A 24297-nucleotide genomic window follows, 5' to 3' on the forward strand; every position below is an offset into this window, starting at 1 on the left:
AGAGGAAGAGAGAGTGAGAGAGGTATAGTGTCTTCGAAAGGAGAGAGAGGGAGAGAAAGGGCGCGCAAGATATTCAAAGATGGCAATGAAAGGGAGATCAGAGAGAGTCGCGTGGCTCTCATACCGTAACGCAGGCTCTGCCATTTCTCCGTGTGCCCAGCGTGCTCCTACCTGCTCAGACGGATGGAGATGTCAGGAGAGTCAAAGGGGCTGATGGGTAGGAGAGTCCTGGGGGTCCGGGGGCTCGGAGGCAGTCCGGGAGGGGAGGACGGAGTGGCGAGGAGCGGGGAGACGGGGAGGCTGGAGGGGGAGAAGTTCCGCTGCTCGCCTCTCTCTCTCTCTTTATCTCTTCTCCTGCACACACACACGCTGACACACACACACGCTCTGAGGCAGACACCAATACCAGAGTCACTCCAGTGATGGAAGAGAGAGTCCTTATTCACACGCTCCAGCACAGGAGGACGATTGGACGAGGCTCCACTCCCTCTCTCCCTCAGCATCCAATGGAATGCAAGCAGAGGGGCTCCTCCGACAGCCAATGAGAGGCCAGGCAGCCGGTGCCATGCTCCAACCAATAAGTGCAATTGCTCATATCCAATCAGAATAATTACTCTGGGAGCAGCGTGAAGCCTTGCCTTTGAAGGACAGACAAACCAGTGCACTTAGCCAATAAGTGTGATTTAGGGCCGTAACAGACATTACAGTAATTAGATTCTGAGGCACTTAACCCACCACAATAACACTCCATGCTCCACTGCAGCCCTGGCATGGGCTGGGCACCGGCAGAGGGAGGCTGAGGGGTTTGGGGCAGATCAGGGCATGCAGTATGCATATGCCATACACACGCACACAAGCACATACAATATGCATACACACAACCTTGTTGTTACACACAAGTGCATAGTGTGTGCATCACTGTCACACACTATGTATTCATGTCATAATAATAATAATAAGACTTTATTTATATGGCACATTTCATACAAGAATTGCAGCACAATAATACAAATGCAAAACAATAATACAAGTGATACAAGTAATGAAAATAAATCTAACAATTTAATGTAACACATGTATTTTTGATGTAACAAAACCAAATACAAGCCACAGTCTTTGCGGTCTCTCGAGTCCGTCTTGGACTCAAGCTGCCTTTGCAGTTTCCAGAACATATAACAACCCAGACTAGCCGCAATCTATCTGCAGTCTCTCAAATCCGTCTTGAACTCAAGCTGCCTTTGCAGTTTCCAGAACATCCGTATACATATGTATACAGAACATGGATGCTGTCCTACACACACCTGTCCAGAGATCCATGTGCCTCTTTTAATACAGGACACAACGTTCTTCTGGTTCTCAAAAGAGATCCAGTGTTTGCCGGAGGAAGCATGGAACAGAGTCTGACATTGAGCCTCGCATTGTCAGTCTTATTGTGCTTCCTCAGATCGATGACTCCGGCCAGTTCTCAGCTTGATAAATGATCGATGACGAACTGTCAAGGATGATCTCTGAATGAACATCACCCCCCCTCATCCATCTGCTGGACGGAAAGATCAGAAACAGACGTCTAACACCACATTGCTGCATGCTAAGGACACATCCAGCTTGGTTTCCACAAAGCGCAGCGGCCCGCTGAGGGGGTTGAAAGGTGATTTGCTATGAGCAGGATGGAATTGTCTCTGGACCGCTGTGAACTCGTCAGAAAAGTTGCTCAACCCGTGGTTCGGTTTCCCCTTGTGTTCTTCCCACACGTTTCTCTGAAGACTTTCTGGTAAATACTCCCGCTTCGGAGAATACTGTCTGAGGGTCGAGAAATCAATGATGCAGTCAATACCTGAGTGCATCAGAACATGTCTGAATTATGCATAGCATGTTGTAACACTACTGACATGTAGCGGTGGTGGTTTGGAACTACGCTGTCACAACGAGGTGTTAGAATAGGGGTGAAAATGATTCACTAGTTGGTCTTTTCAGTCAAACCAAACTTTTATTAATAATGAAAATCAAACATTTTACTAATACAATATGCCTTTCCCACAAAAGATCCAATTTGCTTTTGCACGACTTGCAAGCAAGATGTTAGGACTGTCTCCTAAAATGACTAAAATCTCAGACTTCTGAGAAGTGTTCACGGGGGGGCTGAGAAATCGATAGTGCTGTCAAGACCTGAGAGCATCATAACGTGGACGTGCAGAGCACGTGTGGCATCCAGCTGGCCACTGGACAAGTTATGCCCTGAAATTCATCTTCCTGTGGAATCCGATATCTACGGATTCATCCATGGGATGAGGAAACGCACTGTTACTGCTGTTCTGCAGTACTGCAGTTGGTTCTAGTTGAATATGAACTAGATTGCGATGTTTGAAATATTATGTGTGATCTGGAAATGTTTGTAGTTTGGTCTCACAGTACCAAACAAACAGATGTTATTGCCCAGCGAAGGTGAGGGAGATAGCATGCTGTCGCCCACCCCTCCATCACACATGCTCCTGTCTTCAAGCATCACTGTGTGCATGGAATCTGTCACTGAGGACCAAGACACCAGCATGTGAGGACTGGTCATAGCCAGGCTGATGTGGTGTGTGAGAGTGTGTGGGAGAGATGCTCTTTAGCTGTCCAACATGTAGAAAGCAGACAAGCCACCATGTCTATGTCCATGAATACCTGGAGATCACCAGAGAGATTGGGTTACTGACTCAATAGAAACTCTAGTGATGTACAGTAGAATGCTTTTATAGACTGGGCCTGGTGTGGGGTAACAATCCCCTTATTTGTGTGTGTGTGTGTGTGTGTGTGTGTGGTGGTTGGGGGGGGGGGGGTGAAGCATAAAAAATTCATGGAAGATGGAAGGAGATGTCACATCAGATATGTAGCCCGCTGCGGAGATGGGAGAGGGTAGTGAGCTGTGAGCCAAGCAAGGTACCTGCACACCGCCGATCCTGACCTGGGTAAATGATGCAGTTACACTACTCCTGTAGGGGAGCTGCTGCAGGCTCATAGAGAATTATTATGGACTTGCTATTTGGGCGGGGAAAGCAATTCTCATAATACATATAGCATGTGACCAAATTCTATAGTGACAATTTGAGAAGAAGTTTCACGACTGTACACTCTATAAATCACAGTCTTAGCAATTATGTCTACATGCATATCTCTACAGTGCATCTGTCATCATCTCAGATTGATCTGTTGTGTTTGGGGTATCTGTCTTTGTACAGACAGAGGGTCAGGAATGTCAGAGTGATACCAGGAACATCCACTCCATCCTCCTCATCAAATATTTAAAGTAAAAATGCAAAACTTAACTGCCAGAGAAATCACAGCAGGATGCAAGGAGTGGTAAATTCATACGTGTTATTACACTCAATAATTCGGAAAAGTGGGGTTTAGAAGCTTACTGTACAACGCCTGTCTACTGCATGATAGGGAGCTTTACCTTTTTGGTTAGCAGTAGTCATTGGAGACAGACTTGCCTAGCAAACACCTGGTTATAGCGAGTAGCTTTATTAAGTGCACACATATAGGCTAGTCAGCAATAAAAAACTATAAAAAAACTAATTCAGTTTTCGAATATCTTCACCCGTACATTTCTCTTGATCTTCTTGGTTTAGTTTTATAGTCTTGTGGATGATAATAGACCCAGAAGGCAAACATGATGCTGTAAAACACAAGGTCCCATTAAACCTCTGCATGTATTGTTCAGATATTGTTAGGTGGTGTTGTGAGTCACCAGCGTACAGAACACAGATCTCTGGCAGCCCGGGCCTCCAGCTTCCACCCCAAATGTCATTAAGCCCAACATCTAGCCGTCTCACTCTGCTATCATTACCGTCTGTAGATCATTTGGATGTGCTTAGTTATTACTTACCAGCCCCTAAATATAGCCCTCCCATGGCAGCCCTTGTGATAGCAGTTTCACAGCAAGCCAGCTGCAGGATGTTAGACCCCCCGCACCAACATACCCCCCCCTCCCCCCAGCACTCTCTCCCTCTGTCTGAGTCACACAGACTGTGTGTGTAGTCCATCACTTGGCAAATTATGTTTTTTGGGGGGGTGAAAGATTTACGCAGCTGAGGACCTTGAGGGATTGCGAGCAGCGTGTAATGCTTGTTCTTTTTCTTTCACCCGCAGACAGAGCAATGACACTGAGTCCCTACAGTCAATGAATCTGATCCACGTAGCAGCAGCCTGCTGTTCCATGGGATGACACACTTGAGGAAGCTGGGATTGCGCTCAGGTTGGACGGTATCTCTGGATTTGCATGTTGTTGCCGTTTATGAGAAGCATACTCACACACTTTGCTGCGTGGAGTGACAATGTTCGCTACAGTAAGCCATCATACTCAAGTGCATTTTTAAACAAAGCCCAACAGAATAGTGTTGCTAGGATAGATTTTTAGATTTTCAAATTGGGACGACTTGTAATCTTTTTATTAAAGATTTATCTCCTTCGAAGCTAAAGCACCAGCCAACTTTCAGTAGAAGGAGCTTTTCTGAGCACTTTTAAGAGGATATTCAAAGAGTAGTGTCGTAGTGAGTAGTGTGACCCAATTCACTGTCCTTCTGAGCCACCGTCCATCTCTGCTGTCTGCTCCCACTGTTGTCACCTCCTGTTGACAGCCTGACATACCTGTCGACGAGGGTTCCAGGGTGTTGTGAAGCTGATGTGTGTGTTGCCAATGTCTGTGACAGGAAATGGAACAGTTCATAGCGTCCTTTCGTTTGTGTTCCATAGATTTCCTGTCACAATAAGGTCATGAGATGAGAGATTACACTTACACAGTTCATGACCCATACACCTGGTTAGTAGTGAATAACAAACAGAAAGAGAGGGTTTTAGTAGTCAGTGAAGGGGACAGGTGTAGAAAGGCATGGATTGCCAGCAATTTCTTCCTGCATCTCCCAAGTCTGGCTGTTAACAGGGACATTAGAAATAGGGATGTGGTTTTGTTTACACGGCCATGTGGGTAATGTGTGAGGGCAGGACTAGGTAGGACAAACCCTAAGTGGAACATTAGCTTTTAACCTTTTTGATGATTTGGTTGGAAAACGTCGTCTTAATACAATCATGTTTAAACAGTCGAGACTGTAGGATAGTATTCTCCCACTTTTACATACCATACATATATATTTTAGGGCTGTCAAAGTTAACGCGTTAATAACGCGTTAATAAATCACCTGTTGTCTTGTGTTTAAATCTTGCTGAAGAATCTTCTTACGGCTAAATTTTTGCTCTTCGACTTTTAAATAAAACAGATTTTTTTTACTGAGGTAAATTTCTTTTTAGACTCCTGCAGCCACAGTGCACTCCCCGACTGTCTAGATCCCCTCTCCCAACTGTCTTTCCTGGTGGGACAGTTGGGTACCTGGAAAGACAGTTGGGAGAGAGGATCTGGACAGCTAGGGAGTGCGGTGCGGTTACAGGGATCTGGGCCCACGGAGGTGTTTGGCACTACGCTCTTTGCTGGATTTAAACCCATGTTGTTGTGGTTTAGGCTCTTTTTGTCAACCAACCACACCACGGGTACTAAATGCCAAAGGACAACGTACGTTTTCTTTCTGCTAATGCCAAGTTATAAAACAGAATACTCTGCCTTCTAATCATACATACAAAAAAAGTGAACATTTGCTGAAGGATTTTTTAAGAACTCGTTCACGAAATACAGTGACGATAAGTAGACTTTTCTTGAATAGACTTAATTATTTCTGAATTAAGTTTTCTGAGTTAAATATCATATATAACAGAAATGTACAGCTTACCCTCTAATAGTGTGGGAATATTTTGGTACCTGACAATTCGATTACATTCTTGGGGTCACGATTTGATAAAAAATCTATTCACAATTTTTTAATCACATTTCGATTCAATATATGCTTACATTAAAAAAAAAAAGTGAATCGATGTGAATCGCAATGCATTTGTGAATACTTTTTCCCCCACCCATGATATATATATATTTTTTAAGACATCACTAGAAATAGCCTAGCTTTTCAATAGTGTCAACCATTATTGTTTCACAATAGCGATCCTAAGATTTGTGCCAGTGTTATAAATTTGTATTGGTGCTGGGGTATAGGTGAATGGTAAAAACAGGAGACCTACTTAAAGGGGCTTATGTTCAAGGAATATCTGACAGACACGTTGAGCACCCTTCAGTGATTTGTGTTGGAGGAGCTGGCAAGGCCACCCAGCTGGATCCCATTGAGCGGCCCATAAACCTCAAGGTGGACAGGCCTTTTGGAGGGAATGGTGGAGAGGAGAGATGGCAATCTCATCCACAGGGTGTGGATCTGCAGTTTAGAGAGTATAGCACTAGTCTGCATCCAGGAGGTGAACACAGTCGACCACACTATACATTGGACTTAAGAAGCTTAGCACAAGTTCAGTCAGGCAAGATCGGACTGTGCGCGCTCTAACCATACAGGTTGTGTCTCACTACACACTCCCCCCCACCACACACACTCTCTCCTCTCCCTCTACCTCAAAGCCTGGGCTGTCATCGGGATTCCGTGTGTGATTAGCCGCTCTCTATGACAGTGCACAGTGACCCCCCTCCTCCACCAGCCTTTCTTACTGCTACCATGCCTTTAAATAAGTTTGTCCATGCTACCACTGTGTACTACTGAAGACATTTTAAAGATGTCAGGAACATATACCAAGTTAACTGAAAGGGACAACTGTCTCTGTAATGTAATCCCAATTATGTGTAATTACTTCATGGATGAAAAACAAATCATTTATTCAGTGCCTGGGAAAAATGGTTCAGCACATATTGGTTACAAAGAGAATGGATATCCACAGGTTTATACATGTCCAGTCACAACAACAGCAGCACTAGTGCCAAGTTAATGTCTACTTATGAGTCTACTGCAAAGTGTCATAAATTACATCTGGTTTCCACAAACATCAGTCAGCAGTCACTCAAAAAGAATAGCCAGAAAGTCCGTCAAAAAGAATCAGCATCAAATTGAACAGATTTATCAACAGGAAATGTTTCTTATTAACAGAGAAATTGACCTTTTCAATCAATTTGGTCTGAGCCTCAATTTAGATGGAGACTTAAGAAACTTGTCTTATATGGTTTTGGATGAATACTGTGGGTTTAGTTATATTGTAAGTAATGTCCAAATAGGAGATGAGATTTCAGTGCTCAGAAAATTGTGATATGAAACGTTTTTTCTTTATATATATATATATATTATATACTGGGTAAACAAAATCATGTATCACATTTATACATCTGTGACACAATACTTAGAATAGCAGTATTTAATATTCCACAAGTTCTTTTTGACCAAATACAAATTTCAAGAGAACGTTTTAACATTCTAGCTTGCTAGAATGCGTAAATGTTTAGAAAAAATCTTCTGTGGAAAAAGTGCCAACTACAATATGGATCAGGGTATTTTGTCATTTCTTTACTCAAATCAAATCCTATGCCCTCACAAATTCATTTAAAAATAAATATCTATTTTCTTTATTTGTAAAATAATATTTAAAAGTTGTAGTACCCCTTAGTAACCCACAATCCTTAAATGGAAATAAAAGTGAAATGATACGCCAAAATTAGAGCTACAACTGGTTGAATATACCAAATTCAAAGACTGTTCGTAAAAGTAAAAACATTAATAAAACCAAACAACAAAAAACATCACAATAAACATCACATATACAATTTTTTTTTTTTTTTATGGATACAATTTAAAAACACTTACTGTTCTCCACTTGTTCAACCCCATGGAAAAATATGTGCCAATGCTCCAAAATAAGAAGAAATGCTCATCTGTTCGACCCGCCTCTTGGCATCATATGGAAAGGTGGAGTAGACATTGGAAGCTTCTCTACCGGGCGAGAGCCATTAACACAGTTCGTCGTACGATACGTTTCAGGGCAGCTTTTCATGGACCAAAAAAAAAAAGGCAATTTGGACCAGTTGTATTGCATATTCTAAAGCCCTCCACCCCTCTTCTGCCTCGCTTATTTTTTGGAGTGGGTGATGTAGCTGTTCTCGATGCAGAGGACGATGTAGGCGCTGGAGCAGCCACTGGGGGTCTGCTGGAGAAGCTGCTGGGTGTGCAGGGAGGAGGCCAGGCCTGACACGGCACGCTCACCCGCCCGCCACGTCTCACAGTAGTTGTCGGGCTGGCGGTGGCCCTGGGGGCTGGAGCCGTGCCAGATCAGCTTCTCTGGCCTGGGAACCAGAGGTGAAATCAACTTTCATTTAGGTTATTTTTTCTTAATTTTTCTGATGCCTCAGTCAGTGTCCTGGTTATGCGTATTTCCTTGATGTGTCTATTGTTTTATATTTGTTGCCGCAAATGAAATGTTGAGCCTCTGAAACATGCTTTCAATTTGACACATTGTTCCATTGTAAATTTAACTATACAATAGGCTAGGCCCGACTGACTGTACTCTTGTAATTTCACTGTATGGTTTTTACAACCAGAATGGTGTGAATATTTCCTTTGTCCAGGATGTTGAGGAGATGGCCACTCACCATGCGCTGTCCCTGAGGATGTCTCTGCCATCAAATGAGTAGATGGGCACGCTGTCCTTCATCCTGCTTGCGGTCTGGCTGAAGAGAGACTCCCAGCTGTTGAACAGCACTTGGTCCTGGAAGACACAGAGCAGCAGGAGAGGTTAAACACAACTAATCATGTATGAACTTTCCCTTTCCATCTCTTTCCCTTATCCCTCTTTTAAAGCATTCATTTTGAGTATTTTGAATTGCAAGAACCACCGCTCACTGCTTTAAATGTTCTTAATATTTTTGTCAATAAAGATCTTGAGTCAGTGGACCGAATTCGAACGAGACATTGATTTTGGAATGTAAAGTCTAACTTCAGGAACCATATTCCCAAACCATTTGGGAATTAGCTTCCACACAAAATACCAATTAATATGCATGTGATGTCTTAGAAGAATTCCAGATTCTTGTATGTGCTTCATTGAAAATAGCAACTCTTTCAAATGGCTCTGCAGAGCAGCTCTATAGTACCTTCAGGTTGACAATGGGGAGGTTGTCTCTGTCCGACTTGCGGACGATGCTGTAGAGGTCTTGCAGTTTGGACGACAGGAAGGCCCGGAAAGTTCCCTTCAGGCCCACCGCACGCGCCTGCTGGAAGCACAGAAAGTCGGCCCCACGGATGCCCCGCATGTTACCCACCTGGGGCGCGTTCAGGGCAATCAGGTGCAGCTGGGGGGCAGAGGGAGAAAGGTGTGTTACACGAGGGATATGTTGCAGTTAGAGGCTGGAAGATATCCTGTCCCCACCTTTCATTTGCTAAAGACTGGAGATGCTTTTGCATGATGGTTGTCGCACCTAATGTGTGACTTGCTGTTGCATAGTTTTGGTTGTTTGGCCAATATAAAAAACCCTACACATTGAAGCAGATGCACTAAGTGAGAGAGCTACTTTACTCAATTCTCTCAATAGAGTGATCTAAAGCTATCTTTATCTCTCTCCCAGCTTGGTAAATGTGTTTATGCAAATTATCTCTAAATAAAGCTATCTTTTTAGAGATAATAGCTTGGCTAGTTCATCTTTTTGAATGACGATGACAGATGACTGACTCAAGTTTCCCAATACTCACTCCGGGCCCTGAAGTATGCAGGTGTCCAGCCGGCTGGGGGACGGGGGGACTAGGTCGGCGCTGGGGTGTCACTGGGTACCGGCTCTCTGGTTGAACTGGGTTGTAGCGCCCATCAGTCTGAGGGGGGTACCTGGGGTCTGGGAACCTGGGGTCGTACTGAGGGGGGTATCTGGGCTCTGGCTGGGCGGGTCGGGGGACCTCCACGGGCTGGCGAGGGGGAGGCTCGATGGGGCGTGTCGCGTCCCCGCCCTGGGAGTAGTGCTCGGCCCCGTTGTTGGGCGACTGGTCCTGGGACTGGGGGTACAGGACCACCGGAGGGGGCTGGACCGCTGCTACCTCGTTGTCCTACAGATCCAGACAGACATTAGATGGTTTAACACATTTAACACTATCGCATCTCTGGTGAGTGTACTGGAGTCTGACAATTATCTGGCAGGTTTAACCCCACTTCGTTCAGCGTTATTAATTTTTTCGAATGCCGAAACGTTTCCTTATCTCTCTCCCAGCTTGTGAAATGTGTTAATACAAATTCATTCTGAACTTACCAGATCTCTGTAAAAAGGACTGTAGTCACCAAGCTGAAAAAAAAAATCAAATCCAATAAATCAAATTTATTTATTTTTAAAATGTTACTTTTTACAACACACAATTTATTGTTGCCTTGGCCTTGACACAAACATATCTGCTATCCGTACCAGGACTTGTCTGAATCCTTCACGGACTCTGATATAGAGGTCGGTCTTGTCCACAATGTAGATGAGGGTGCCTTCAGCCTGTCTCCTGGCAGTAGCCATCATAAGGTCGTACGACCTCAAGACTGTCACCTAGGGAAAGAAAATACATTCTTTATAAACAAATGTAACCCGACCAACAGCCAATGATGCTGAAAGTCCAGTGCAAGGGGTAACCCTTCCCTCCAGTGGGAGAGTCCTCCAGTCTCATCTCTCTAGCGTCAGCTGGCAGCTCAGGATCAATGCATCAGTTGACCGAATGAATTAAGTCAAAATCTTGACTTGTCAAATTTGTGTTAATGTAGAGAGCTTACCCCCGAGGAGTGACCGGGATGGCCAGGGGTCCCGGGGGGCCCTGGAGGGCCAGGAATACTGATGGCTGCAGAAAGAAAAGGTATGTCTAAGGATGGCAGTGATGATGTAGTTGCATCTCTTTCAAAGATGGCATCAGACATCAGACTGTTATGCAGTGTCCAGACTGGACTCCTGACTCACGGTGGTTGGGCCTGTAGGCTCCTGGGAGGGAGGGGGAGCCCGGAGGCCCAGGGGGGCCCGGGGAGCCAGGGTTTCCAGGCCGCCCGTCATACCCAATCCCTGGAGACCCTGGGGGGCCCTGGGGGCCAGGGGGGCCTCTGATGGAGTCTCCTTTTGGACCCTTGGGGAGAACAGGAGGGAAATCTTAATGCGGTTTTGCCATTGATGTCATTTGAAAAAGAATGCACTAGGTAACTGCATGCTAATGCAACATGGCTTGTTTATGTCACCAGAACCCATATGCCCAGACAAAACCATACAAGGATGTTCAGCAGACATCAGTACCAGTGATTGAATATTTCTCATAGTTATGAACATAACAGTGATGACGAAACAGTCCTCTGAGCTCTCGGACTCACAGGCAGGCCTGGGCTTCCGGGAGGTCCTGGCTGTCCTTGCCCACCGCTGTAGCGAGGGTCGTAATAACCACCCCCAGGCTCCCCCTTTCTCCCCCTTCACCCCCCCCGTCCCCTCGCTCTCCCTTCAGCTCGTTCTGCAACAAAACACAACCCTGTTATTCCCAACCCCCTGTCAAGATGGGATGTCTATATACTGGACTATTTAAGGGTCTGAATTGCAGCTACAGCAGACTGGACTTCAAGCTAGGCCTGGATTTGGATGAATTAGATCTTATGTAATTAATCAAACATGATTTACTGTAAAGGCAATGTGTTGGTGATATTACATAAAATCAAGTGTGCATCTTACTAGATCCAAGATGAGATGTTACTTACCTTAAAACTGTAAATGTCGTAGTTGGAGCCGGTACCTACAAATGAACAAAAGCAACATTGATAACACATTACTGAAAAAAAGAACTTCTTTGTATTGCATAGATGGACATAAGTGAAAGTGGGACAAGTGTGAGGTGTAGAGATGTACTGAACCTGGTGACCCTGGAACACCGGGATTGCCACGGTCACCCTTCTCCCCCTTGGTTGCTACAGAAAATAACCATAAACATAAGAAAACTCTACATACACTGTTGAAATTCAAACACTCTCTTGGATGTAGCTGTACAATCCCTCTCACTTTTAAATGTACCCCATCCTTTTTGATAGCGGTGTCAGGAATATTTAGTGTTTTATCTGCAAATTCCCCAAATCCATGTGGTATAGACGCCTAATCTCTTGACAATAGATTGAGCATTAAGCTATCTTTCCTCCATGATAGCTAGATCAACAGAACTGTTTATCTCTCAAGAGGTACTTTAGGACGTTGAAATCTTCTGTTGACTGCTAGGTATTCACATCAAGTCAGAATGTAATCTTCCGCTTCAGGAAGTTCTGTCCAAGGGAATTGTCTTTGATGTAAAAACAGCTATCTGTCGGGCTGTACCTGGATAGTTTCTGGAGACGTCGTCGTATCTCTAAAAGGGGAAAAGGACATTGTCAGGGGCTTTTTTCCTGAGGTAAAAGAACAACCAACATATTACTGTGACAGTGTTTAAGATGTGTAGCGTACGTTGAAGCGGTCGAGGGAGACAGGAGGTCCAGGAGGACCAGGCGGGCCTGGAGGTCCAGGGACACCCTGTACACGAGGGAAAAGCTTCACTAAACAACACAGGCTTTAGTATTAAATATACTGTATTAATCCAATCCATGAAAGGTACCATACAGGAAGTGATTTAAATCATGTCGTGATTGTTGTTTCACCACTGTATGAGTATTAAATATTCTGTTGGCTAATGCTAGTGTTGACTTTGGTCGAACACTGTTCAAAAAGACAGCCTTATTCTGTGTGAATGTATTAAAGCTGACTTACTGGGTAGCCAAAGCCAGAACCTGAAGATGGCTCTCCTTTTTCACCTTTGTATCCATTTACACCCGGGCGACCCTGTGGTGGAGAGAAAATTATTATTTTCAAAGAAACTATAAAAAGAAATTATACACTTCAGAAAAAACAATTTGTCTCCCAATGCCCTCACATCAAGTTCTGCTCTCCTAAGTGTTTGTTTACACCACAGGGTAATGATAGGTACCATGTTTCTAAAACACTTGACTTTTTTCACACCTGTAACTAGACAACATCTATTCCACACCAATTACAGCAGGTGCTGTGGTGACCACATGAATACATGTAATTACACCACCATCGTCAGGGAAAGGACCGGCTGTGGAATCGGCCAATGACAAGGAAACTTCAAGCAATTATTGTGTTGCTGTTGAGAGCATTCCGCAACTGCCAGATGGGACCACAAAATGTTCTGGTAGTACTCACAGGTCTCCCAGGCATTCCTATTTCACCTTTTGGACCAGCAGGGCCATATGGACCCTGTTAAAGAATTAGAAAAAACAACAAACAAAAAGATGAATACCAGAAAGTCAATGATGAGTTTACCGCTTGAATTAGTTAATATGGGTAACATGACATTGTCTCTAAATGTCATACTATACAATAACTGTCAACTACACTTTTCTTGTATCTGTGTAAATATTTTGATGTATGCCTACTTACAGTGGGTCCAACTGGTCCAGGGGGGCCTCTCTCGCCCTGCAGAGAGAGAGAGAGAGAGAGAGAGAGAGAGAGAGAGAGAGAGAGAGAGAGTGAGAGAGAGAGGGCAGAGAGAGAGAGAGAGAGAGAGAGAGAGAGAGAGAGAGAGAGAGAGAGAGAGAGAGAGAGAGAGAGAGAGAGGAGAGAGAGAGAGAGAGAGAGAGAGTGAGAGAGAGAGAGAGAGAGAGAGAGAGAGAGGGGAGAGGAGAGAGAAATAGAGGGAGAGAGAGCGAGAGAGAGCGAGAGAAAGATAGTTGATTAACACCACACACAGGCACTCAGGTAGGCCAATCCATCCAGACTGTGGTGTGGACTCACCTTGTCACCCAGCGTTCCTCCCAGGTAGTGTGGGTTTCCATCAGGTCCGATGATCAAGCCGGGCTCACCCTTCTCCCCCTGGCAGGAGGACGGACAAACAAAACTATGTCAATTCAACAAAGAAACACTCCATGACAAACAATAACTACACACTATAATTAATCTGTTAAGTTGAAGTTCTCAGTCACATTGTCTCCTTAATGACAGCTGATTGAAGCCTAATGACAGGCAGACATGTATGAAATGACAAGGCCAGATTCCAGACCTTAATTCCGTATCCCGGCAGTCCTGCGTCCCCCTGGTCCCCTTTCGGCCCTATAGGGCCCTGGAGAAATGACATCCAAACGCTTTGAATATGAAATGATGATGATGTGAAAGGTTTGAATAACAACGCTAAAAACAACATGTAAGGAAATGACCTAATGACCTAAATGACTTACAGGGAATCCAGCTTGGCCAGGTAAACCAGGTCCACCCTGAATATAAAATACATTATGTTGTTAATCATGTAATAAGACAATTACACATGGACAATTTAATGAAAGGCTAAGCAGTGGATAGTTTTCTCCACAGTGACACACTAATACTTGGAAGCAGATGTTTGGCGGTCATCTTGATTCATGGTTTGCAGTTCGATCACCTATGTTTTCATCATCAGCCATGGTTTCATATTATTTTGTCAAGGTCACACAGACTAATCTCCATTGCAATTAAAGCCATTAAATTGTTGGAGTCCTTTCAAATAATGTTCGTTTGGAATAATTACTGCAATTGATCAATTAAGGAGACATGTGAGCCAGCAATATAAACAGACTGAGGAGGATGTACAGCTGTACAGGATATCCTGTATTCAGATTTCAGAAAACTAGAAACACTTACCTGAGGTCCAACACTCCCAGCGACACCATCATACTGTAGAAAAAACAGTCAGGTTTTGCACTCAATTAATTAACAGAACAGCTAGATAGAATTGTGTTAGAATTATTTGTAGTGCTTGCTTCTGTCTGCCTGTAGTGTGAGTGTTTCATCATTTCAAGGGCCAGGGCTTCAACACACAGTGGCTTTCCAAATCCTTTATTGAGGGCCACAGATCTTAAAAGGTGACCACGGATCACAATGTTGTTGCTGTGTTGAGACTCACACTGCCTGAGGTCTGGTAGATGATCTGTCCTGGAGGACCGGGCAGGCCGGGTGGCCCTGGATGTCCAGTCCCATCCTGACCAGCTTCTCCCTAAAGCACAACATACCCAGGGTTACCCAACATACAAGGGGTGCAAAGACAGGACAAATGGCAGAAACACCTCCTGGTATGTTTCTGGGAATTTTCAAACTGTAGCATCCATTGAAACATATTTAACAAGGAACATTTTAATACCACTGGAAATTGTTTGTGTACTCACTCGTTCGCCTTTGTCGCCATGGTCACCTTTTGATCCCTTGAATGAAAATGAAATAGGAAGCAGACTTAGTCAGGGAAAGACTTGCGTTGTAACAGTGAAAGTCAGTATGTTGTTGGTGCTGGGTACCTGAGGTCCAGGGAAGCCGTCCAGACCAGGCCGCCCGTCTCGTCCTACAGAGCCCTCACTTCCCTTCTGACCAGGAAACCCAGGCAAACCAGACTTGCCCTAGTGGAAGATTAACACCAACATGTGTACCATATGTAAAAAGACATTTAAACTGATACACTTTTGCTTGAGAATTTACATTAGAGAGAAATAATTGTAGGATATTGGGATAATAATAATGCAACACTTACTGGCAGTCCAGGTACACCAGAAGGACCCTGAAGATAAAAACAGTCTTTAAGAACAACCCCTGTTTTTCTAATTAAATACATTTACAACTGATCTACATTAACAGCAGATCTACACTAACAGCATATCTACATTAACAGCAAATCTACATTAACAGCAGATCTAAACTAACAGCAGATCTAAATTAACAGCAGATCTACATTAACAGCAGATCTACACTAACAGCAGATCTAAATTAACAGCAGATCTACATTAACAGCAGATCTACACTAACAGCATATCTACATTAACAGCAGATCTACACTAACAGCATATCTACATTAACAGCATATCTACACTAACAGCATATCTACATTAACAGCAAATCTACATTAACAGCAGATCTAAACTAACAGCAGATCTAAATTAACAGCAGATCTACATTAACAGCAGATCTACACTAACAGCAGATCTAAATTAACAGCAGATCTACATTAACAGCAGATCTACACTAACAGCATATCTACATTAACAGCAGATCTACACTAACAGCATATCTACATTAACAGCAGATCTACACTAACAGCATATCTACATTAACAGCAGATCTACATTAACAGCTGGTCCCCCACCTGTCTTCCGTCTGGCCCTCTCGCTCCAGGAACACCAATACCAAACCCACCAGAAGCCTCCATATCATCCTACACACACACACACACACACGCACACGCGCACACACACGTGTTGTAAGTCACATCATAGAGGCATGTTCACTTTGCACCATAAATGTTTTTAAGAGAACAGATCAACGATTTGCTCATTTTTGCTTACTAAGCTGAAGACTTTTGTCAAGCCCTCTCAGGTTTTGTTTGAGTGAATGTACAGCAATATCACACCACATGAATGGCTTTTCCATCTCAACACCCAACCAGACAACATCTCAACACTCACAAAGCCCACACGGTAGCCTCTCCCAGGGGGGCCTGGCGGACCAGGTTGGCCGATGGGTCCCATTGGTCCAGGGAGACCAGCCAACCCGCTCTCTCCTGCTCGGCCAGATGGACCAGGGCTCCCTGATGATCCCTACAGAGCGGTGTAACACCAGGACATTACACACAGCATGTCAAGTTCCTTTACTAAGTTTATACTATTTAGTCATTCCATGCTTCTGTATTGCTCTTCATGGTAGAGGTAACAAAAGGTCGACTGCAGTGTATACAGAATGTTAGGCCATCGTTATCCGCAAACCAGTCCTAACAGTAAGCACGTGCATGAGTTCTACAGCACCCTCAGATGGTAAAAGCCATGCCAACCATACGAGTCCAGCGAGTAATTCATACAGAAACATCATACATCTGCCTCAATTAGTTGGGTTTCTATTAAGAAAGATCCATTCCCAAGTACAGTGTAACACACTGTGGCTCAGTAGGCCCACTCAGGAAAGCTTGGGAGGACACAGTACCTCCAGGAGAGCAGGTTTAGGAGAAGGGAAGGATGAATAGTGGGAGAGCAGGGTGGAGAGATATGAAAGATAGGAGCTTGGCTAGAGAAAGGAAACATAATCATTAGGGATGCACCGAATCCATATATTTGGGGTTCGGCCGAATACCGAATCAACTGGTTAAGATTCGGCCAAATCCAAAACCGAATACCGAATCCTACTCCCATCCTCAGTCCATTAACACAGTATACACAATAATGAAGTAAACAAAGTCCACAGTAGTGTATTTATTTATTTATTTTGGCAAATACCATATGCCTATGTTTACCCTATCTCAAGATCCAATCAATATCCAAAATATTAGCCTTTTAGATTTCTTTCGGATGTTTCACTCGCAAATGTTTTAACAGCGGATATGTTGTGTATTGTTTAGGGTCCTTGCCACCACGAGACAAATCGGCATTGCAAATTGAACATGTATCTCGACTTGAATCGCCTTTTTTTGACTGAAAGTACTGCCAAACAACACTTTTTCTGCTCACGTGTTCCATTTTCACTTTCTCTCAGCCTACTGCATTGAACGGTCCACCTAGGTAAAAACCTTCCCGTAATCATCGGCGGCGTCATTATGTCGACCAGCATAGCGCGCGTAGTACAAGCGTAGGGTTCGGATTCGGTGAAAAGAAATTCTAAGGTTAAGCCAAATCCGAACCCTGTCAAAAAGCCCAATATTCGGCCGAATCCAAAACCGTATCCTGGATTCAGAGCACCCGAATAATCATGTAAGGTTGGAGTGGAAGTCTGACCAATACTTTGTAAGACATTTTCGTGTAAAGGCTGAGAATGTGTCTTCAAACCAAATGTGAAAATCCCCACCTTCTGCCCCACTGCTCCTGGAAGGCCCAGCTCCCCTGCATCCCCCTGAAGAAGAGAATGTTTAGTACCATTCCTGATCAGATTCAAGGGTTCAAACCCTAGTAAAGTTTTTGTAGGAGTTACAATTGTAGTCATACACCCCGATGAGCTAAAACAGTATGGCCTGCTATTCTCTGTGTGCCACCTAAATAGCGCCCACACACTGAGGCAAGACTCAACAAGACCTTGGAAAGTGTCCCGAGGTATCTGGCACCAAGACATTAACAGCAGATCCTTTAAGTCATGGTTTAGACTAGTCAATCCGCCACATAAGATCCTCAATTGTATTGAGATCTGGGAATAAGGGAGGCCTGGGCAACGGCCTTGAGCACACCAACAACCTAACCTTTTTTAGGTTAATTACTGGAAATGAAGAAATTCGATCTGCTTAGATTTTAGTGACTTGAAAAGCAATTAAATTAATCAATTGAAGAGTCGTGTCTGAGTGGTTACCTTCTCGCCCTTGGTTCCTACAGCTCCTGGACGGCCATCCATACCAGGCTTGCCCGGCAGACCCTGGGTTTGGTTGAAGTTCAGGTTAGATTGGTGTGATGTCAATCACAGCCAAGACTGAAGAAATTGTACTCAACATTGACTGTCTGAGTTAAAGAGTGTCTGGGTTAGTGAGTGTCTGGGTTAGTGAGTGTCTGGGTTAGTGAGTGTTTGGGTTAGTGAGTGTTTGGGTTACTGACTGTCTGGGTTACTGACTGTGTGGGTTACTGACTGTCTGGGTGTCTGGGTTACTGACTGTCTGGGTTACTGACTGTCTGGGTTAGTGACTGTCTGGGTTAGTGACTGTCTGGGTTACTGACTGTCTGGGTTACTGACTGTCTGGGTTACTGACTGTCTGGGTTAGTGCACATATACGATAACTGTGTGAATCTACCGGTTGACCGGGCGCTCCGTCCTGTCCGGGGGGCCCTTGGGCTCCGAGCGATGCAGGTCCATCTGAGCCATTAGAGAGGGTGCCGGGGGGGCCAGGGGGGCCTGGGGGGCCAGGTAAGCCAGGAAGCCCCTGCGTGAGACACACATCAGCACTGGTCAGCTGATACACATCAGCACTGGTCTATGAACACATCTATGATGGACAAGGTAAAGGATTATTGATCTCAGCAACGTCATTTTGTGTACACGTCTGCCTATACTTTGGGATTCAGATTATTTCATTTTGATTTGTGAAAACCTTAGCTAAATCGGAATGTGCAAAATCTGAATCTGATGAAATACTTGTTGAAAGTAAATACATCAGCTGAATCACTTCCCAACTCCAATAAATATCCCATGAAGACCCTCTGTAGCTTGATGTTAGGTCAGCTGGATGCATAAATCTTTTGTGTCTGTGCTTGTTTATACAGGTGTGCTAGGTCCTTCAACAGCTGAACCAACAGGGATCAGGCAACTTTCGGTGTGACCTTGAAGGAAAAGAGGGGGGGCAGGAGGGAGGCGGGGAGATGACGCTAAAAGAAAGTTGACCCACCCGAATAGATTCCAAGTCAGGGAAGCCAGATCCTTCCATATCCACAAATGTCTGAAAAAGTAGAACATTTTCATTTCACGAGACGTCATAATCACCACTAAGATGCATACTCACATTTGGGAACCAAGGATCAAGCTCTGCAGTCAAAACTTCAAGACTGACCTTCTACTCAACCTTCAAACCAACTTCACCACTGTCACCAAGTCCAATGACACTTCCAAGGTTGTTTGTAGATATATATAATATTGATAAAACAACATGGTGGGATGTGAACTCACGGGCCGGTCTTGTCTGGAGGCAGCGGGGGGGCCGGGAGGTCCTGGGGGCCCCCTCAGGCCTGGCTGCCCCTCTCCTCGCTCCCCCTGCGGAACAGACGCAAAAAGATCCACTTACACACACACACCTTGATGGTTCAGGCTGATTCAGGAGTAGTTCTATGGGCGTACATAAAGCCCTCTGTGACATGGATTGAAAAAGTAGCAGAGCTGTAGTGCTCTCTGATTGGTTAGGTGGTAGAAACCTGACCAATCAGGGGGAAGATGGGACCACCGCTGGTTAGATCTACCTAGGCTTAGATCGGCAATAATCAAGTCCTTTCAGATCTCTTTTGAGGCCAAGGGTTGTGATCTGTGTATGTAGGGTCCTGTCCGTCTCCAATCTCCATTAAACGTGTTGTGATGTTGTACCTTGTCTCCTTTGGCTCCTGTGCTTCCTGGGGTTCCTGGGAACCCTGGTGGTCCAACTGCACCCTGGGTAAAGCAGGCAGACATTTCAGAACTAACCATCCACACACACACACAACACTATTACTTAGGTCACTGGCATTTGGTATGCCAAATATACCAAATATAAATGCTTTCATGTTGAATCTGTCTCTTGAAAGGAACTTACTGCACTCCCATCCTCTCCAGGATCACCCTGCAAACAGAGTGACAGTGAGGAAAAGCTGACAAGATCTCATCTTATCAACTATCCAGTTGATCTGCAATGTCAACATCACATGATGACATCACATGATGACAGAGGGGGTGAAGACATCACATGATGACAGAGGGGTGAGGACGTCACATAATGACAGAGGGGTGAGGACGTCACATGATCTACTCACAGGCTCCCCGTCCGCTCCTGCAGGTCCAGCGGGGCCGGGGCGTCCGGGAGGTCCCGCCGGTCCTTGGCCACCCCCCACAGTCCTCACCCTGGAGCCGTCCTCCCTCTCCACCAGCTCTGTGGTGGGCCCCGGGGGCCCGGGGGGGCCTGGGGGACCGGCAGGACCAGGGTCCCCCTTTGGTCCAGAGTAGCCGAAGCCAGCCTTACCCTGAGGTGGAGAACACAGGGGTCAGGGGTCCATCAGAAGGTAACAGAACCGGACTGCAAGGATCAGTTACCATGTTTTCCAAATAAAGAAAGAAAACATACCACTTTACTTTTATTACCGCTGCTAATGCACCGCTGCTAATGCACCGCTGCTAATGCACCGCTGCTAATGCACCGCTGCTAATGCACCTCTGCTAATGCACCGCTGCTAATGCACCGCTGCTAATGCACCGCTGCTAATGCACCTCTGCTAATGCACCGCTGCTAATGCACCGCTGCTAATGCACCTCTGCTAATGCACCGCTGCTAATGCACCGCTGCTAATGCACCGTTGCTATTACACTAAGTGTGATTGAATAGAGGAGCAAACATACCTTCATCCCTTTTTCTCCAGGTTCACCCTGAAACAAGAGCAGGCCCATGTCAGCCTGTGATATACTGTAAATAACAGCTGTCATGACAAACCATCAATAATCCCAAACACTCCCACAGGCAGTGGTCTGAGCCTGTGCCTCTCATGAAAACAATATAAGAGCAGGAAACCTCTACTCTATAGCTTGAGAATGTGTTCTAGTGGGTCTTTATTGACAATTTGACCAAAAACAAACAGTCCTTCCAAAATACCCCACCTTCTCTAGGCTTGTACCCCCTCGAGCGCTTGAGCCAGACCCTGAGTCTCCCTTGGGTCCCAGCTGACCCCTGTCTCCCTTCTCTCCTTGGTCACCCTTCTCCCCCTTCGCCTGTCCAGCACCTGGAACACAATGGATGAACAAAGTTATTACTCTTCGTGAAAAGATGTTTTGAAAAATGATGAACGGCTGCATCCCTTATCCTGGCCCACATGCATCCCCTGCAGCCAGGCGGAGGAGGAAATGGCTTTTTCATTTGTCTGAGAGGGCTTTGGACTGTCCCCCACTGTAATTTATAGGGCTCTGACTAGGTTTAGAGGTTGCGGCAATAACCTTGTGGATGGATGCACAATCTAACGCCAGCCTGCTCTCCCACCCAGATCTCTCCTTTAGCATCCAGGTTTGACCTGGACCTCCTGAGGTGTGATCAAACTCTTCACCATGCAGACAGATCCAACAGAGTTGCCCATACACTTTGCATACACCCATGACCATGCATGTCTGGCATGCCCATCAACCCCAACAAGCAGCCCTGAGGACGCGGAAATCTGGTCTTGTCTGCAATGCCATGTATTGGGACAATGATTTTTGTTGAATTATCATTTAAATAAGCGTAATGCCATTAGATCAAGACTGCATTACAGTGGGCCCAGAGGGTGAAGTGTGTGCTATTCATGAATGAAATCTGTTTTCCATGTGCAGTAACTTTGTAATGATCAACATAAAACATTATGCTTTTTCAGTTGACATCTGTATAACCCATTCAAAGTTAAATGTTGCATGTATTCCATGCTGATGTCAATTCAGTGTGCTCCGAACCAGTGACACCAAACAACATCACTTCAGGATCACAGCTGTAGTCATATTCCATCCACCAGATGGAGACACTTTACTACACTTTCTCAGAGTACAGCTACTTTAAAAACCAAGGCCTGACAAACAATAACTCTTAACAAATCCAACTTTCCAATCAGATATCCACCATTTGAACACTGTGTCAAAATCTGTTGTTGGAACTATTGCATCAGGTACCAGGGGCACAAACTGTTTCTCTGAGGAATTATAATACAACGGCTCTCTGTTCCTCCTCTGCAGGCTTGTGTGACCATTTTCTAGGGCTTGAAGCCAGAGGCAGGTGTCTGTCTGAGGTGGAGGCAGAGGCAGGTGTCTAACTGAGGTGGAGGCAGAGGCAGGTGTCTGTCTGAGGTGGAGGCAGGTGTCTGTCTGAGGTGGAGCCAGAGGCAGGTGTCTGTCTGAGGTGGAGGCGGAGGCAGGTGTCTGTCTGAGGTGGAGGCAAAGGCAAGTGTCTGAGGTGGAGACAGAGGCAGGTGTCTGTCTGAGGTGGAGGCAAAGGCAGGTGTCTGAGGTGGAGACAGAGGCAGGTGTCTAACTGAGGTGGAAGGGCTCACCTGTCTCTGTCTTCGAGGGACCCTCTTGTTTCTTGGTCACAGGTGGCTGCTGGATTGGTCGGGAAGATGGAGGTGTGGTCTGTCAAAACATGGAACCCCAAGCTTGCACATCAGGTACTGAAGCACACTTAATAAGTTAGTTGTTCACAAAAAATGAGCAAAAGTCATTTTTCTATTTGGAATTCACAGGGTAGTGGACAAACCAGGAATGAGTCCACTGTCCCATACTTCAGTATGGCTGAATACGTGTGCGTATACAGACTTCTATACATACATCTATTTAGCGGTACTTTAGATATTTCTTTCTTGTAGACACCATATTTTAGAACATAACACAAGCATAGAATGCCGTGTACCCTGTATTTGAAGGGACCTATGCTTCCATTTAAGCAGTACTGTTTTATGAGCTGTAAATCTGGTCATGGTGGCTGGCCTAAATAAAGATGAGTCTGGCATAAACTAATGAACACCCATGACCTTGCACACACCCAGTGTATGAAGCACAGCATGAGTACATGTATCCCTGTGCTGTCAGTCTGAAGCACAGCATGAGCACATGTATCCCTGTGCTGTCAGTCTGAAGCACAGCATGAGCACATGTATCCCTGTGCTGTCAGTCTGAAGCACAGCATGAGTACATGTATCCCTGTGCTGTCAGTCTGAAGCACAGCATGAGTACATGTATCCCTGTGCTGTCAGTCTGAAGCACAGCATGAGTACATGTATCCCTGTGAGGGAAACTGTAATTTTTTTAAAGACCCAAAATAATGTTTGGCTAATACGAATGGGACATGGCATTTTACTGCATTTACAAAACCAACCAAACCTTCAACACTACACATGCTAGTTCCTTTACTGTTCCGTTGTATAAATGCCACAGCAGTGTGTTTCCAACTGTATAAGAGAACCTGTATTTAGCACAGAGAGGAGGGGGTCACCCCCCCCCCCCCCTCCAGATACGCACCGCTGAACTAGCAAACCCTGCCGATCAGATAACAGGTGTCAAACTCCTGAAGGGTGGGGGCATACCTCCTCAGATTTCAAGTGACAACAGCTAGCAGTACGAGTATCCTTCAACCTTCCTCCCCTTCTCCCTCCTTGAATCTCCAACTTCCCCAGTTGAAGCAGACCTCCCCAGAGAAGAGGCAGTCTGAGGGGAGGCAGTCTGAGAGGAGGCAGTCTGAGGGGAGGCAGTCTGAGAGGAGGCAGTCTGAGAGGAGGCAGTCTGAGGGGAGGCAGTCTGAGAGGAGGCAGTCTGAGAGGAGGCAGTCTGAGAGGAGGCAGTCTGAGGGGAGGCAGTCTGAGAGGAGGCAGTCTGAGAGGAGGCAGTCTGAGAGGAGGCAGTCTGAGAGGAGGCAGTCTGAGAGGAGGCAGTCTGAGGCTCTCTGGGGAGGCAGTCTGAGAGGAGTCAGTCTGAGAGGAGGCAGTGTGAGAGGAGGCAGTGTGAGGGGAGGCAGTCTGAGAGGAGGCAGTGTGAGGCTCTCTGGGGAGGCAGTGTGAGAGGAGGCAGTGTGAGAGGAGGCAGTGTGAGGGGAGGCAGTCTGAGAGGAGGCAGTGTGAGGCTCTCTGGGGAGGCAGTGTGAGAGGAGGCAGTGTGAGAGGAGGCAGTGTGAGAGGAGGCAGTGTGAGGCTCTCAGGGCCCCTGTGCCCAGCAGGGCTCCCAGGTCAGAAGGGACACGTGTGGCTGGAGGAATGTGCTCTGTTTAAAGG

At 45.5% G+C, this 24297-nt stretch overlaps 2 protein-coding genes across 2 annotated transcripts in view; both read right to left on the reverse strand.

Annotated features, from left to right (window-relative positions):
* The window catches only part of LOC124485444 (poly(rC)-binding protein 3-like), a 36097-nt gene extending 35772 nt beyond the window's left edge, over nt 1–325 (reverse strand). The window contains exon 1 of the mRNA XM_047047062.1: nt 172–325. The gene's annotated coding sequence lies outside the window, so the exon portion shown is untranslated. The remainder of the gene's footprint in view (nt 1–171) is intronic.
* Nucleotides 326–6714: 6389 nt separating this feature from the next.
* Nucleotides 6715–24297, reverse strand: part of LOC124485170 (collagen alpha-1(XVIII) chain-like) — a 33985-nt gene continuing 16402 nt past the window's right edge. The window contains 38 exon segments of the mRNA XM_047046553.1: nt 6715–8191; nt 8498–8613; nt 8999–9196; nt 9594–9938; nt 10139–10171; nt 10289–10417; nt 10639–10703; nt 10820–10979; nt 11218–11313; nt 11316–11351; nt 11593–11627; nt 11746–11799; nt 12197–12227; nt 12323–12388; nt 12623–12694; nt 13079–13132; nt 13316–13351; nt 13670–13747; nt 13935–13994; nt 14110–14145; nt 14549–14581; nt 14811–14900; nt 15070–15105; nt 15196–15294; nt 15426–15452; nt 16035–16103; nt 16354–16485; nt 17720–17764; nt 18212–18274; nt 18645–18773; nt 19236–19286; nt 19514–19597; nt 19922–19984; nt 20127–20153; nt 20344–20550; nt 20924–20950; nt 21179–21300; nt 22588–22666. Of these exon segments, the coding sequence (XP_046902509.1) occupies nt 7978–8191; nt 8498–8613; nt 8999–9196; nt 9594–9938; nt 10139–10171; nt 10289–10417; nt 10639–10703; nt 10820–10979; nt 11218–11313; nt 11316–11351; nt 11593–11627; nt 11746–11799; nt 12197–12227; nt 12323–12388; nt 12623–12694; nt 13079–13132; nt 13316–13351; nt 13670–13747; nt 13935–13994; nt 14110–14145; nt 14549–14581; nt 14811–14900; nt 15070–15105; nt 15196–15294; nt 15426–15452; nt 16035–16103; nt 16354–16485; nt 17720–17764; nt 18212–18274; nt 18645–18773; nt 19236–19286; nt 19514–19597; nt 19922–19984; nt 20127–20153; nt 20344–20550; nt 20924–20950; nt 21179–21300; nt 22588–22666 (3297 nt within the window). The 3' untranslated portion in view covers nt 6715–7977.

Source organism: Hypomesus transpacificus, chromosome 23 (assembly GCF_021917145.1).
Source record: "Hypomesus transpacificus isolate Combined female chromosome 23, fHypTra1, whole genome shotgun sequence".
In the NCBI taxonomy this organism is placed as follows: domain Eukaryota; kingdom Metazoa; phylum Chordata; class Actinopteri; order Osmeriformes; family Osmeridae; genus Hypomesus; species Hypomesus transpacificus.